This window comes from Hyperoodon ampullatus (genome assembly GCF_949752795.1).
Source record: "Hyperoodon ampullatus genome assembly, chromosome: 16".
Lineage (NCBI taxonomy): Eukaryota > Metazoa > Chordata > Mammalia > Artiodactyla > Ziphiidae > Hyperoodon > Hyperoodon ampullatus.
Window position 1 is genome coordinate 54,226,003 of NC_136929.1, and position 15,737 is coordinate 54,241,739.

Here is a 15,737-nt window from a genome sequence, read left to right on the forward strand (position 1 = left end):
ATATCAGCTTATCAACAAACTGAATTTTACCGCCACCACTGCATGAAGAAAGGGACCTTGCAAGAAAACTACATTGAATATGAATACCAGCTTTTAAAAAAGAGGAGATTACAATATAGGCTAAGTTTCTTTTAAGAAAATCTGTCTTTTTGCTTCAGGTATAAGTTTTTTTTGTAGATTTTTCCTCCCTGAATTCTGCAAGCATTTTAATCAAACTTTATCAAGTACAGACCACTTGAATAGGTAAGATGGATTTCCTCAGCAACAGTCCAAGAAAATCACACATGAATTGTTGCCCCAAGAAAGATCATTTCCTTATGCTATTTGAGGAGAGAAGAAATCTTCCCAGCTTTGAAGAATATTTATGTTCTGCTCTACAGATCTGGAAAATGGTAAGAGGGATACTGAGATGATTTGATTACAGGATAGAGTGTAGGCTTCTATCATGGACAATATTAAAAGAGTATATCTTGGTTGGTATGGTTTCTGGAGTGCACGTTGAAGGAAAGCAGTATTTATAGTTTAATTTATAAGTTTATATCGTGGAAACAAGACACACAAAGATGTTGACTGTTGTTTTCCTAATAAATTTCTCTTCTGGAAGATCTGAGCAATTAGCTCTGTGAACTCAGAACCAGAGTTTTCTCATGCATTAAAATCCTTCTTAAGTGCATTCAATAGGGTAGCGGAGAGAAGAGGAACTGGCCTAATGAGAGCATTCTGTATTCAAATCTCAGTTAATAATATTATATATAGAATGGATAAACAACAAGGTCCTACTGTATAGCACAGGGAACTATATTTAATACCTTGGGATAAACCATAATGGAAAAGAATAGGAAAAAGAATGTATATGTATGTATAACTGAATCACTTTGCTGCACTGCAAAAATTAACAGAACATTGTAAATCAACTATACTTCAATAAAATAAATTTTTAAAAACCTCTCAGGTAATCAACCCGATGAAGCAGGCGTTGTTGACAAGGGCAAAGGAGTGAGCAGAGGAGAAAATGTTAGGGGTTTCCACTCTGCCTTAGCAACCCTATTCCAATATGTCCATTCTTCCTTGATTGTTAATTTTTTAATTATGCTCTACACCTCAGATTCTAAACCCTAAATTACATGGAAAGGAAACGAGACTTACTCATAGCAGATGTGGCTCCTTCATTCTGTATCTTTGTCAGGTTAGAAGCATGGCTAGATTTAATAGCTTCTTTTATAGTACAAGGCTGGAAAATTGCAAATCTGAATGTGCAAGAAATGGAGAGTCATGTAAAGATATACTATACTATCAAGATAAATCATATTTTCAAAGGATATTTAATGTTCTGGGAAGGTGCGTAACACATAGAGAATGATCTCCCTGTTCTAAAATCACACACAATGTACACGGGGAAAAATTATAAAATGGAATCAATCAAATGCCAACAATAGCTATGCACTGTTAAATTATGGATGATCTTATTTCCTCTTCAATTTTTAAATTTTTCCAAATTTTCAAAAATGACATATATTACTTTTAGAATCGGATGAAGCAATTATTCTTTAAAATTATCAAGAAATAACTGTTATGATCTGGTGTGGTTCTACAACCCACCTGTTCCAAAGGCAGAGTGAAGCAGAAAGACAAAGGGCTCTGAATTATTCCTTTGATAAGTAAAGGGTGAGAATTGGGAAAAGTGGAGAACTAAGAAGTCTGGTGAGGTCTAATTCCATGCAAACATTTGAGAAAATGTCTTATCCCTTGAAATAAATAATATTTATCCATTTGTTTATTTATTTACTTATTTGCCTGCTTATTTACTTAGGTACATCCCCAAAATTGGTTGAACAAAATGAAATTTTATGTCATGCTTTGTTGTTCCTTGGAGGTACAGGATGAAGATGGGAGGAAAACAGAAAAGACAACAAATCTATGGAATGTTCCACAGATTCCTTGCATTCGAGTCCCTCACTCTGTCTCTGATATTTCACTGTTGAAGGTACAAGCATATTATTCACAGATGGAGGGACCTTCTCTGTCTCTTCTTCAAGGGCTGAGGACTTCTTGGCTCTCTGTTTATCCCGCATTAGGGAAAACGTTGGGCCCAACAGAGGCCCTCGGTGCATGTCGACCATGTGTGTGAGAGAATGAATGAGCGCTTGGATGATCTAATTCTGCACCTATCCCACTTCAGGAGCTCTTCCTTCTCCTCAAGGAAGGCTAAGCAACAGAGTAAGAATATTAAAAATGTTATGTGTTACTACTCATTTAGGAAGTTGAGTTCTGCTAAAGAAGAGAACTAGGCATTTTTTTTCCCTTGTAAAAAAGAAACCATAAATTTTAAAGCTTTATTTTATATAATGGAAACTCCCATTGCACTTTGGAGCTTTGCCCTTGAAATGGCTTGCAATTTTCCTGTTATATTGTTCTCAATTATTTGAAAAGTCTTACTTAGGGATCTATTCTCTTCTTCAAATATATTATCTTTTAAAACATCTAATTCAGAAACTGTAAAGCTGAAATGATGTCTCAAAGTGTGAAGTACTTGGCTCAGCTACTTTCCCTCTGAACATATTTTTAATATCAAGTTTAAGGTCTCTAGACGCCAAAAAAATCTGACTCACAGATGTCAACTTCACACAAAATTTCTAGCAGATAAAATTCACTTAGCTTATATATATTTATCTTCAGTTTAGTTTGTATTACATGGTTATCAATTAGTTTTGAAATTCTGTCATTGTTTTGAATTTTTTAGCCTAAGGGGAACTTATTTTATCTTGATTTTTCTAAAATGTTGATGCCACTATCTCTGTTTCCCCATCTCAATATAGTGAGCACTTATGGTATATCGGGTATATAAAAGTAATTGTAGTCCAGCCCTTCTTGTTCCTCCCTAGCACTAGATGGTAGCTTCCTAAATGGTCTCCCTACCAGTGGTTTGTCTTCCCTTGAGGCCATTGTCCACAGCAGGGCCAGAGCAATCTTTGTAAAATGCAGATATGGTCAGCTTAAAGAATGGCATTTGTATATATGTCCATGCCACTCTCTCACTTTGTCACAGCTTACCCTTCCCCCTCCCCATATCCTCAAGTCCATTCTCTAGTAGGTCTGTGTCTTTATTCCTGTCTTACCCCTCGGTTCTTCATGACTTTTTTTTTTCTTAGATTCCATATATATGTGTTAGCATACGGTATTTGTCTTTCTCTTTCTGACTTACTTCACTCTGTATGACAGACTCTAGGTCCATCCACTACCAAACGTAAAATAGATAGCTAGTGGGAAGCAGCCGCACAGCACAGGGAGATCAGCTCGGTGCTTTGTGACCACCTAGAGGGGTGGGATAGGGAGGGTGGGAGGGAGGGAAACACAAGAGGGAAGAGATATGGGAACATATGTATAGGTATAACTGATTCACTTTGTTATAAAGTAGAAACTAACACCCCATTGTAAAGCAATTATACTCCAATTAAAAAAAAAAAAAAGAATGGCACTTGGGGCTAAGTAATTCTTGGTTGCAGGGGACTGGGAGGCTGTCTCATGCTCCGTAGTCTATTCAGCAGCCTCCCTGGCCCCTCCCCAACTGAATGCCAGTGGCATCCATCCTCCCTCCCACCATTTGTGACAATCAAAAATTTCTCCAGACATTGCCAAACATCCCTTCAGGGTCAAAATCACTCGTGTTGATAACCACTGCTTTAAATAAGGACCAATGTTCCTCATATAAAAGGTAATCTTTAAACCCTTAGTATAGCAGAAAAGGCTTCCATGATCTTCCCCTGCCTTACTTACTCTAGAGGCTTTTCCAGCTCAGACTTTATATGATGATTAAAGTAAAAAAATGCCGAAAGTCTAGTTCCCAATATATTCAGATATTTTGTGTCCGATAAGAAAATCTGTACCACTTTCTCCCTCTAATCAGCATTTCTTTTCCTTCTGGTCCAGTGGTTCCCAAATTTTACTGTGCGTGTATCAAAAGCACCTGGAGGGCACCAGAGGGCTGGGCCCCATCCCCAAGAGTTTCTGATTCTGTAGGTCTGGGGTGAGACCTGAGAATCTGCATTTCTAACAGATTCCTAGGTGATGCTGATGCCCTTTGAGAACCAGTATTCTAGTCCCTTTAGGGAATCCCTCCTCACCTGGAAGACTCAGATGTGTTGGTCATCTCTTTCAGGAAGCTTCCTTGACTGCTAACACAGAGCTTGTTTTCCTTCTGTTTTCATAGCACCTTTTCACTAATGACCTTGCACCCTTATCACATTACCCATCTACTTATCTACCTAGCTCTCTCCCCCACCACTGCTCACTGAGAACTCTCAGTGCAAAGTTCTCTTTTACCCTCCAGAGCCTGGCACACTTCAGGCCCTGTATACATTCTCATAGCCTACCTTCCTCAACAAGGATTATAATAGATCAGTACAGTTATCAGATATTGAAAATCCTTGGATCTCCCTCAGCCCAATACTTTGACTTACTTACCTAGAATCTTTTTTTAATTCATTTTCACCACTACACATGTCAGTGGAAGACTGTTTAAGTAAACTAAGGGAGGTGAGAGAGACAGAGAGAGAGAAGCATCTTATTTCTGTGGAAGTCAGCTTTGAATACATCACACTCTAATCCTATCGAATTCCACCGACTCATCAAAATCACCTGCTCTGCTCTGACAGGACCTAACCCAAGGGCAGCAGCGCTACTTCTACAGCATCATGAGGATTTACGATGCCAGGGCCCAGTGGGTGGCCCTGCAGACCTGCTATGTTCATGGGCTTCAGCAACAGCAGCTGCTTGGTGAGTTTAACTACCTGACCTGAACCAGGCATCTAAGGAAGGGACTTGTATGTTGCAGCTGGAAGTCAAGTTTCCAGATAAATAATTCAAGTAGAATGGCCTCTGTCAGCCTGATAGTTTATCAGCATGGTTGGCAAGTCAATTTAAAAATGATTATCTCTGACAATAAAAAGCAAGGTTTTATGGGGAAATTAAGAGGACTTAAAGAAATTGGAGTATGGTTTGTTATAAAATGTCAACAACTCTCTGAGATTTGCAAGAACTTGATCTAGTAGAACTGGCAATGGGCTTAGGCAGATGGTCCGGGCTCAAACCACAGCTCAGCCCATTGCTGGTTGTGCAGATTCAAAGGCTTGCTTGACTCACAGCAATAATATTTATATTTATTGAGTATTTACCATGTTTCCAACATTGTGCTATGAGCTCTAGATAGAATATTTCATTTTCTCCTCCACTTTACTGTTGTGGGAAACTGCAGCTCAGACAGGTTATGTAACTTGAGGAAGATCATACAGATAGTAAATGTCAGTTAGGACCATCACCCCCAAAGACCATGCACCTTCACCCCGTTCTCTGCCATCTCTCTTCTTCCACCAACCTCATGGGATTTTATGAACCACAAATGAAAGAATGGTTGTGAAAAACTTTCACAGACCATAAGCAACAACCTACAGAAAGGTGTAGTTATTATTAAATCTCTTTTCTTCCAGGAGATGTGTTCAGTCTCCGGTTCCCCCTTATTACATTCTTCTAACTCCAACAGGTCCTTTCTTCTGTAAACACACACTTGGCATTAGCACATCTACCTTATTAGTATTGTTCCTGTATTTGCACAAAAGGAAAACATGGTTTTTGCAAACGATTTAATATCAAGAACAATAACAACAATAGCTACCTTTGATTAGGGCTTCCTACGTGCCAGGCATAGCTCAAAGTTCTCTACATGTATTTTCTTATTTAAAACTCAAACACCTCTACATGATGCCTTTATAACCCACATTTTACAGAAATGGAAATTGAGACATGAGTAAGTTAAATAACTTGACCAGGGTCGTGCAACTAGTAAATGGCAGAGCCAGGGTTTAGCCTGGTTCCCATGCTTGTCCTAAAGGGTTACAGAGGCATCATCTGGTAGCTTTGTTTGTAGAGTAAAATTGCATAGAGGCCAATGAAACCAGAAACAGAGATATGCAACATTTAGAGCACGTAAAACCCACCTGTCTATGTTATTAAAATACAGACCTCCAGGCCTAACTCTCTGTTTCTGACTCAGAAGTTCTTTGGAATAGAGTCAGAAATCTGCATTTTTATTTTTTTTTTTCTGGCGGTACGCGGGCCTCTTACTGTTGTGGCCTCTCCAGTTGCGGAGCACAGGCTCTGGATGCACAGGCTCAGTGGCCATGGCTCATGGGCCCAGCCGCTCCGCGGCATGTGGGATTTTCCCGGGCACGAACCCATGTCCCCTGCATCGGCAGGCAGACTCTCAACCACTGCGCCACCAGGGAAGCCCAGAAATCTGCATTTTAAAAAAGCATTATTAATGTGGCCTCAGCCAAATGATTCTGTAGTGTGTGGTCTGCAGACCACACTTTAAAAACAGAGAGAGATTGAATATATCTGTTTCTATTTGAAGAAAGTTTTGATATTGAAGATAAGCAATTCATGTGAAGATTCCACATGGCTCAAGTCCCTCTCCAAATAATTTGTTGTGTTAATCAATGATTATTTATTAACTTATTAAATGAGAAATGCAGTAGAAGAAAAATATACTTCATTTCCTGAAAAAGTATACAATCTGAGTGTGCTAAACATAATTGTTTCTACCCTACAAAGTAGAAGGAATTTTGGGCAGATGTGGATATTTGCAGAATTGTTTGTTTTGTAAAACTGTTGACTTTGAGGTTTATCTCATTTCTTCCCTCCAGGCTATATTACTCAACAGGAGGCCTTGGCTTGTGCTGCCTTACTTAGAGATTCAACCAAAAGAGCCTCAGCCAAGGCAGGTTGTCATAGAACTGTCTCCCAGAGAGCCTCAAGCAGGACAAGAACACGGCCCTCAGCACTACCTGTGTTTTTGGTTCCACTCAGGGCCCAAAGCACAGGGCTCTGATCCCTCAGGACCAAGGCTTTGCACAAGCTCTGAACAGGTGGTTTACCCATATACCCCTGGCATCTAGTGAGTATTTAGTGCATATTTGTTGAATAGGAATGAATAAAAGAATAACATCTAATACAAACACCATACCTAGAAATAATCCCTCCAATTCACATACATTTTACTAGCAAGAACAAGTTGAGTGGCTTAAGAGCAATGGGAGCTAAGAGTCAGCAAGCCTCTCATTCTATATATAATCTGTAGAATAAAATGACTTTTGAAGCTTTCAAAGTAAAAGCTTCCTGTGAATTAGAACATCCCAGAGAAATCCCAAGAACAGTGGAAGGGGACAAGTGACCAGAGGATTCAGGTCCTCTGTCACTGGGCGAACATGTTTTGCAAGCCCCTTACTGTGCATATTGAAAATACACAAACCAACATAGACGGGACACTGGGCACACAGGGCTTCTGGACCATAACATCTCAGCAGCTACTGGACTGTACCTTTCCATGGCCTCCTTGCTCTCAGTTTCCCCATCAAACAACAGCATTAAACTTGGCCCCAACTCTTCTGGTTCTTGCCTAACTCAGTCACTTTGTGTCCTCTTGAAACTTGGACTTATCAACCTGCTACAGCTGGGTTCATTCTACACAGCTGTAATTGACCTTGACACGGGTAAGAGGATTCATGCACACATCTTCCCCTAGCAGCTGAAGATACATTCTCAGCAGAAGAAGAAATAGCCCCGAAGAATGGATCTCAAGTCCAACCTTTGTATGGCCTTAATGGTTTTAAGACTACACAAATATGCAAAAAGCGAGATTAATAGTGAGTCAGATCATCATACAAATTATGTTAGTTACATTTAATAGTTACATCACTAGTGATTTTTTTGTGTTAAAAATAAGTCACCAGAGCTCACAGAAAGTCAAAATTTAAAAATGCCTTTCTTCATCTAATTTCTAAATGTTCAAGCTCTTCTCTCATTCAAATCATACAATGACTTTGTCAAGACTTTAAAAAGGAGTTGGTTGAGATGGAGTATTAACTTGCTTGACAAGGAATATGCTAACACTGATCTGAAAGGAAGATGCTGCAATATTACGAGAAGAAAAAATACCTCATTGATGATTATTATCATCTTCTCTCTGCAACTATTAACATAGAAGATGTAAAAGTTCTTATGAGATTCTGAAAACTCCCAGTACTGGCTGTGATATCTGATCTACTTTTCTTTGGGAGGGACAAGGGTGCATGGTTGGCAGGAAGACTTGGGTAAGCCAATGCTGATGGCGCTGGGGTCATTCACTTAATCATAAAGAAGCTTCCTAACGTCTGTAAATCCGGGCCCCAATTCATGTACTCTAAGCAGTCCTATGGTTCTAAGTTAAGAATTGTTAGGTAGGCTTAAAAGAAGAAAAAATTCAAATGAAACTGGGGTGGGCGATAGCATAGCCCTCTTAAGGCACAGAGGTTTGTGGTCAACCTAACTTGGCCTGTATTAACCTTCCCATTGTTTCCAATGGAGCTTTTATCCTTTTGAATTTCTTGCATCACTTTTATCTTAGACCTTTTTCTTGATGGGCACAGATATGTGCTGTGTAAACCTTAGCTACTGATGCAGAATATCAAGGAGGCCACTTATAATTCTGAGCTGCATCCCTACAACAAAAATTTCAGAAGTACCTTGTTTCTGATAGAGGATTTTGAAAGCTAATTGTCAGGTGAATGTTACAAGGCACAAAAGAACAAATAAATCTAAGTTGGTGCAGAAGGTCCCACTTGTTGGATCTCCCTTCTGAGAAGATAATGTCCTACCTCTTGAGCCCCACACCCAAAGCTTATGAGGAATATGATTGGTTGTGGTGCTGGAAGAAAGGTGCTCACCTGGGAGGATGCTAAGAAAGATGATCAAAGGGAAACAAAGGACAAACTGTGACTCTTAGGAAACTCTACTACTTTGACCTGTTGGAGACTCTATTGCTTGCCTTCACAATGTCAGTGGACACCATCAGTATTTAAAGTCCTTGAGATCACTATTTTCAGTGTAATTACTAGTACCTAGAACAGCACCTGGTCTGTGGTAGGTAATCTATAATACTTGTTGAATAATTATAAAATGTTGAAAGATTTTGCAAATCAGACTGGCCTGTGAATTTGTGCTATTATTCTAGGGTCCCAAGCTGCCACAACTACTAATGAGGAGTACAAGCAGTTTATTAAGTGCACAGGAGCAGCTCATCCAGGTGCTAGCAATAGGGGTGAATTGTCTTGAAAGGATTTTAAAACAATAATAAAGCTCATTAAAAATTGGTCTGCTTTCTATTATCACCATAAGCCAGCAATTCTAAACAATATGAGTGATGAAATATTCCTCTACCAAAAATCTTTTGTTGGCCTAGGGTCTAAATAATTGCTGAGGTTACCGTTGAATTTTAATAATATATATGTAAGCTTCAAAGTAACACATTCTTATTGCTTTTCCTTTAATAATCATTTTATTCCGCATGGAAAGTAATTCAGAGAACTTCAAAACCATATCAGCTCACGTATCTCCAACCACTGTGGTACTACGTATTCTTGAATGAACAATGATTATACCATCACCGTAAAGACAAGAAAAAGAACTTGAATTACTTCATTCTTTACTCTGTGTGGCCACTTAGCATTTTTCTTCTTTTAAACAATTTTATTGAGGTACAAATTATATGCAGTAAATGCAGTCAATTAAACTTCAGTGAGTCTTGACAAATGCATACAGTCATGAAACCACCACCACAATCATGATATAGTACATTTCCATTACCCTAAATGTTTCCTTGTGTCCTTTTGTAGACAATCTCCTCCCTCAAACTCTGGCCCATGATAATCACTGATCTGTTTTCCATCACTGTAGTTGCCTTTTCTAGAATTTTCATAATTGGAATCAGAGTAGACAGTCTTTTGTATACAACTTCTCTCACTTAGCATGATGCTCTTGAGGTTCATTGTGTTGCATATGTAGCATTCTGTTGTATAGACACATCACACTTTGCTTATCCATTCACTAGTTTATGAACATTTGGATTGTTTCTAGCTTTGGATTATTACAAATAAAGCTGCTATAAACAGTTTAATGTAAGCTTTTATGTGAACATAAGTTTTTATTTCTCTTGAGTAGATACTTAAAAAATATGATTTCTGGGTCTTATGGTAGATTTAGGTTTCACTCTATAAGATGGTGCCATAGTGTTTTCCAAAGTGGTGGCACAATTTTGCATTCCCACTAGCAACATATGAGTTCTAATTGCTCTATACCCTTGCAATGTCAGACATTTTAATTTTTGTATTTTAGTGACTGTAGCTGCTGGGCAGAAGAGAACTTGGATAAGTGGGACATATCATCACTATCAGTTATAGTCACAATCTTACTGGGAATCATGGCAAATTTCAGGGAAAGAAGTCATGATAGACATGAGGGTGGTGATGGCAATAATTATGAAGATTTAATAGCAGAAATTTCAAAGTTTAAGAATCAATCTCTCGGGCTTCCCTAGTGGCGCAGTGGTTGAGAGTCCACCTGCCGATGCAGGGGACACAGGTTCGTGCCCCAGTCTGGGAAGATGCCACATGTGGAGCGGTTAGGCCCGTGAGCCATGGCCGCTGAGCCTGCACGTCCGGAGCCTGTGCTCCACAACGGGAGAGGCCACAACAGTGAGAGGCCCGTGTACCGAAAAAAAAAAAAAAAAGAATCAATCTCTCCAGCTTATTTTAAGGGAGGAAGGGTTTGGAGGAGATGAGGAAGAAGAAAAAGAAGCAACCCCTGCAGAAAGGACCACCCCTGGTCAAAACCATGATGTGGTTCAGTGTGTCCTTTGTACCTTTTCATTTTCCTTGTTTGCATTGTTCTTCAGGTTCAGCAACCAGCACCCTACCACCACCACCAAAATCTTTAAGCACTGAAGAAAACACTACTCCAAACCTTAGTGAATTAAAACAATAATATTTACTATCTCACAGTTTCTGTAGTCAGGAATCTGGGAATGGCTTAGCTGGGGCTTCTGACTCAGGGTCTCTAATAGATTGCAATCAAGGTGTCAGTTGAGGCTCTGGTTTCATCTGAAGGTTCAACCAGGGAAGGATCTACTTCCAAGCTCACGCTTGTGTGTGTTGGCAGAACTTAGTTTCTTGGGTGCTGTTGGACTCAGTGCTTCAATTACTTACTGGGGGTTGTCTGGAGGCCACCCTCAGTTTCCTGCCATAAAGGTCCCTCAATAGGGTAGAAATATCAATACATCTCAATAAGTCACAAACAGCAACTTGTTTCATCTGAGTTAAAAAAACAAAAGAGAGCAAGAGTGAGTGGTGTGTAAGGTGGAAGTCACAGTCATCTATAACCTGATCTTGGAAGTGTCATGCCAACACCTTTGCTATGTTCTACTACTTAGAAACAGGTCACTAGGTCCAGCCCACCCACAAGGATAGGGGATTACACAATGGCAGGCATACTACAATTGGGGTTGGGGGGGCAATCACTGGGAACCATTTAAGAAGCTATACACCAAAGCAAAGACTAGGGTAAGTTGAGTGAGGTGCCTGGGGTGCAAAACTGAAAGAAACACTTGTTCTTGCATGATCCTGAGTGTGAATCCCATGTAGTCCCTACCTAGACACCTCATTGCTGTACTTTAGTCTTGGCTCTGCTGTCTGCCACACGCATCCAATACCTTTATGTTGACTTCTGAACACCCAGTCAGGGCTCCTTGCCTAGACATCTGGTCTGAGCCTGTCTTCTCAGACAACTGTCCCATGCTGTAGAAAATCTTTAGCCTCCTGTATGCTACCCACAAGCATGTAGACTCCAGACTAGTCAGAACCAGAAGATTGATGATGCTGACTCCCAGTTACCGTATCACCAACCAACCAGAAGAATGTCTACCCCACAACCCCCCTCCCTCACCCTGTCTTTCCCTGAAAGCCATCAGGGAGTTCAGGTCTTTTGAGCACTCCTTGCTTGGCACCCTTCGATAAATGCTGCACTTTCCTTCACCACAACCCGGTGGCAGTAGATGGACTTTAGTGCACATGGGTGAGTGGACCTAAGTTTGGTTTGGTAACAAAACTTGGCTGTTTTGTGTCCAAATCCTCCAACATGCTGTTGAGGAAAAAATAATTTCAGATAAGCCTAAGAGATTTAATAATTAATATGTAATTCATATATAATCTATACATTTGGAGCAGTATTAATCAAAATACAATCCATGTACCAGACTCACTGAGGATGCTTAAGGAAAATGCAAATTCTTGGGTCCCATCCTAGACCCAGTGAATCAGAATCTGAACAATAGCATCCCAGGTGATATCTATAATTACTAAAGTGTAATAACTCTTTGCACTTATGGAGTGACCTCAGTAGACATAATGCTTTAACCTTAATAAACCGACTTTTTGTTTGGCAAATTCAGCAAAAATTTAGGGGCAAGACTCCATGATGAGAGAGACTTTTGGAGTTAGGGAAGTATCCCCTTAGTAACCTTCAGTAACTCATGTAAATAAACTGCTTATAATTTTTACTCAAAGCTAGGTCAAACCAACGGTATAACAGTACTTGAATCAACAAAAATGATTTAGTTTTCCTAGACTTGGTATTACTATATATGCCTTACAATTCCACCAAAATGAATCCTGACTTGATTTTCTCTCCCATTTCCTATTTTGTGACGAAGGCTATAGGAACCTGTCCGAGAGTTTTTGCACCTTCTCAATTAAAATGAGTTGTTAATTGCATCAGTGCTTGTAGAAGAAACCATTATATCAGCATTCAGACCCTTATAGTCCATTGTCTGAAATGTAATCAATCCCTATGTTAGAAATCAATCCCTTGTCTGCCTCCAGAGAATTGTCCTTCATTTTTCTCCATATTAGGGCTTTCATACTGTGCCAGTTACACAATGGATTCCATCAGGTCAGAAGGAGAGGAAATCCCTGTTGCTTTGAAAATCAAAGCTTAGGTGCAGTGTCAGAGGCAATTACCCAACTGTAACCAAGCCAAACAATGAGATGCTACATGGTATGAATTCCCAAGCACCCCTCTGGCTCATGGAACAGCACAGACCTGAGGGGAAATGAGGACCTGTTTATAAACAGAAGATTCTAGAGAAAGAAATTTCCTACTTTAAAAAAAATCTAATGACTCCAAGAAGAATGATCAAAATGACTTGATAAGGTATCATAGAAAGTCGGTGATGTTTCAGAAGCCCAGCTCTGTATAAGGAAAAATATCACACCATTGTAAATATATTCCTTATTTAAACTCAATAAGCTATTACAGTATGTGTTGCATTGTGTATTTATGTAAATAAGGAAAGATCAGAGGGTAAAGTCCCATAAGTCAGGGGGTCTGTTTGAAGCACATCTAAGATTGGGTTAGGGGGAGGTAGGGAGGAGGGGGAGGCTGCTGATGGGCCAGATTGTGTGTAAAAGTCAGGGACTAGGAGTAAAATGTGGCTCCATTTCCTAACTGAAGGGTGTGAGAGCTGAAAAAGCTGAGAAGTGTATGATCTATGTAAGTTAAATGACCTTTCATTTTGGGAGAGAAAGTCAGGTGTTAATGTTCAAGCTCTCAGGCACTTTTCCAAAAGAAGGAGAAGGGTATTTTCATTCAGCTCCCAGTTCCAATGTGTGGGATTTTCCCCCAAACCAAGCAATTCTCAGACACCAGCTGGAATTTGTCCCACAAATTCAACTCAAGTCTGACACTATCTACCTGGAGTTAGCATCAGATTCCACAGGTAGAGGACTCAGTCCTACAGGACTGTCCCCACTTCAGATGCCAATCCCAAGGCATCCAGATTGTTACCTGACTTTTTTTTTTTTTTTTTTTTTGCGTTACGCAGGCCTCTCACTGTTGTGGCCTCTCCCGTTGCAGAGCACAGGCTCCGGACGTGCAGGCTCAGCGGCCATGGCTCACGGGCCCAGCTGCTCCGCGGCATGTGGGATCTTCCCGGACCGGGGCACGAACCCGTGTCCCCTGCATCGGCAGGTGGACTCTCAACCACTGCGCCACCAGGGAAGCCCTGTTACCTTCCCTTTTGACTGACTGGTTATAAGTCAGAGGTTCCCATGAACCCCTCCCTAGGTTCAATTAATTTCCTACAGCAGCTCACAGAACTCAGGAAAATATTTACTTACTAGATTACTGGTCTATTATAAAAGGATATAATCCAGGAACAGCCAGATGGAAGAGATGCATAGAGCCAGGTATACAGGAAGGGGCTCAGAGCTCCCATGTCCTCTCCAGGTACTTCTGTCCCTGAATCTCCACACGTTCACCAACCTGAAGCTCTCTGAACCCTGTCCTTTGGGGGTTTTATAGAGGTTTCATTAAGTAGGCATGATTGATTAAATCATTGGCCATTGGTGACTGAACTCAATCCCCAGCCACTCTCTCCCTTCCTGGAGGACGGGCAGGTGGAACTGAAAGCTCCAACCCTCTAATCACAAGATTGACTCCAAAGGCTCCTTGGGTACTTTCCAAAAATCACCTCATTAACATAACCAAAGATGCCTTTATTGCTCTCATCCCAGGAAATTCCAAGGGCTTTAGGAGCTCTGTGCCAGAAACAGGATGAAGACCAAATGTACATTTCTTATTATAAATCACAATATCACAGGCATACACAAAAAGAGAAAGTCATTTTAGAATTGACCATAATTCTTAAGATAACCTACATAACTGGAACAAGTAAAGATTTTTTTAAAAAAAACTTTACATATTATTTCAAAATTATAATTTTATGATTAATATCTCATGGTGAGATGGGCTATATTAGGCAGTTCTTATGCTATTTAGTCATTTATATGTTCACATATTTGCAGTACCTGAGAGCTAGTGGGAATAGTATTTATTAATGATTATGTTTACCAGCAATTAACGATTATGTTTACAAGCAGAATGCTCTGGCTGAAGTGCAGAGCATATATAAACACAAGTAGTGGGAAATAAGTCTAGGAAGAAATTACAGCCCAGTCGTAGATAAATTTTAATAAACTTTAATTAGCATACAACAGGGAATCACTGGAGTTGTTTTTAGTAGGAACTTGGCCTGAGTACATGTTAGAAGGACTGATTTCCAATACTGAGCAGGTTGGATCAGAGAAGAAGAGGAAGGAATCAGAGAAACAATTCAGGAATCTGTCCCAATATTCCAGGAGCAGAAATGAGGAGGACTAAACTCAGGAATGAAATACAGGGAACAAAAGCAAAAGATGTGGTGACTGAAGAATCAGTGACTTGGTCTGGCGTAACAGAAGAGAATGAGGGTATCACAGGGGAAACCCAAATTCCTTCTGAGGGCAAATGGCCCTCAGAAGAAGAGCTGATTGGAGGGCCAGTGAAATATTGTCTGGCATTGGGCAAGTTGAGTTTGAGGTCTCTGCATTTCAAGGGCATTGCGATGGAGTGAGAAGTCAATCCTGGGGGCGGTGAAGAGGTGAAAAGAGGGGAGATGCCCAGGGATGGAGGGCAGATGTGCAAGAACAGAGTCAGGGACAGACCCTGGCAACGGGGCAGGAGTGTGCAGTGTGTTACCCTAGAGGACAAAAGCATGCTTGAAAGGGATCCTTCAGAAAGTAGCCAAGAGAAGAGGGAAACAGGAAAAAGAAGAGCTAATGCCTGCATGAGGAAGATAAAGATTGAGATATGACCATTGGGGTGTCCAGTTAAGAGCCTGCTGGTGACCTTAGCAAGGCAGTGTCATTCAGGCATGAGGCGGGCAGCTGGACTGGTGTTAGGAGAGTACAGGGAACCACAGAATGAATTCAGATTTTTAAGCAATGTGAAAAAATGCTTGGTCAGCATCCATTCAAGTTTCTGTATTTTTTCATTCT

The 15,737-nt window shown here is 40.3% G+C and overlaps 1 protein-coding gene across 1 annotated transcript; it reads left to right on the top strand.

Moving 5' to 3' along the window:
• Positions 1 to 1,886: 1,886 nt before the first annotated feature.
• Positions 1,887 to 6,883, top strand: FAM216B (family with sequence similarity 216 member B; the record flags this gene model as incomplete). Its single annotated transcript, XM_079721992.1, is given in 4 exon segments — positions 1,887 to 1,911; positions 1,914 to 1,984; positions 4,653 to 4,773; positions 6,699 to 6,883. Coding segments are annotated over 4 exon segments (402 nt in total).
• Between the last annotated feature and the right edge of the window lie 8,854 nt (positions 6,884 to 15,737).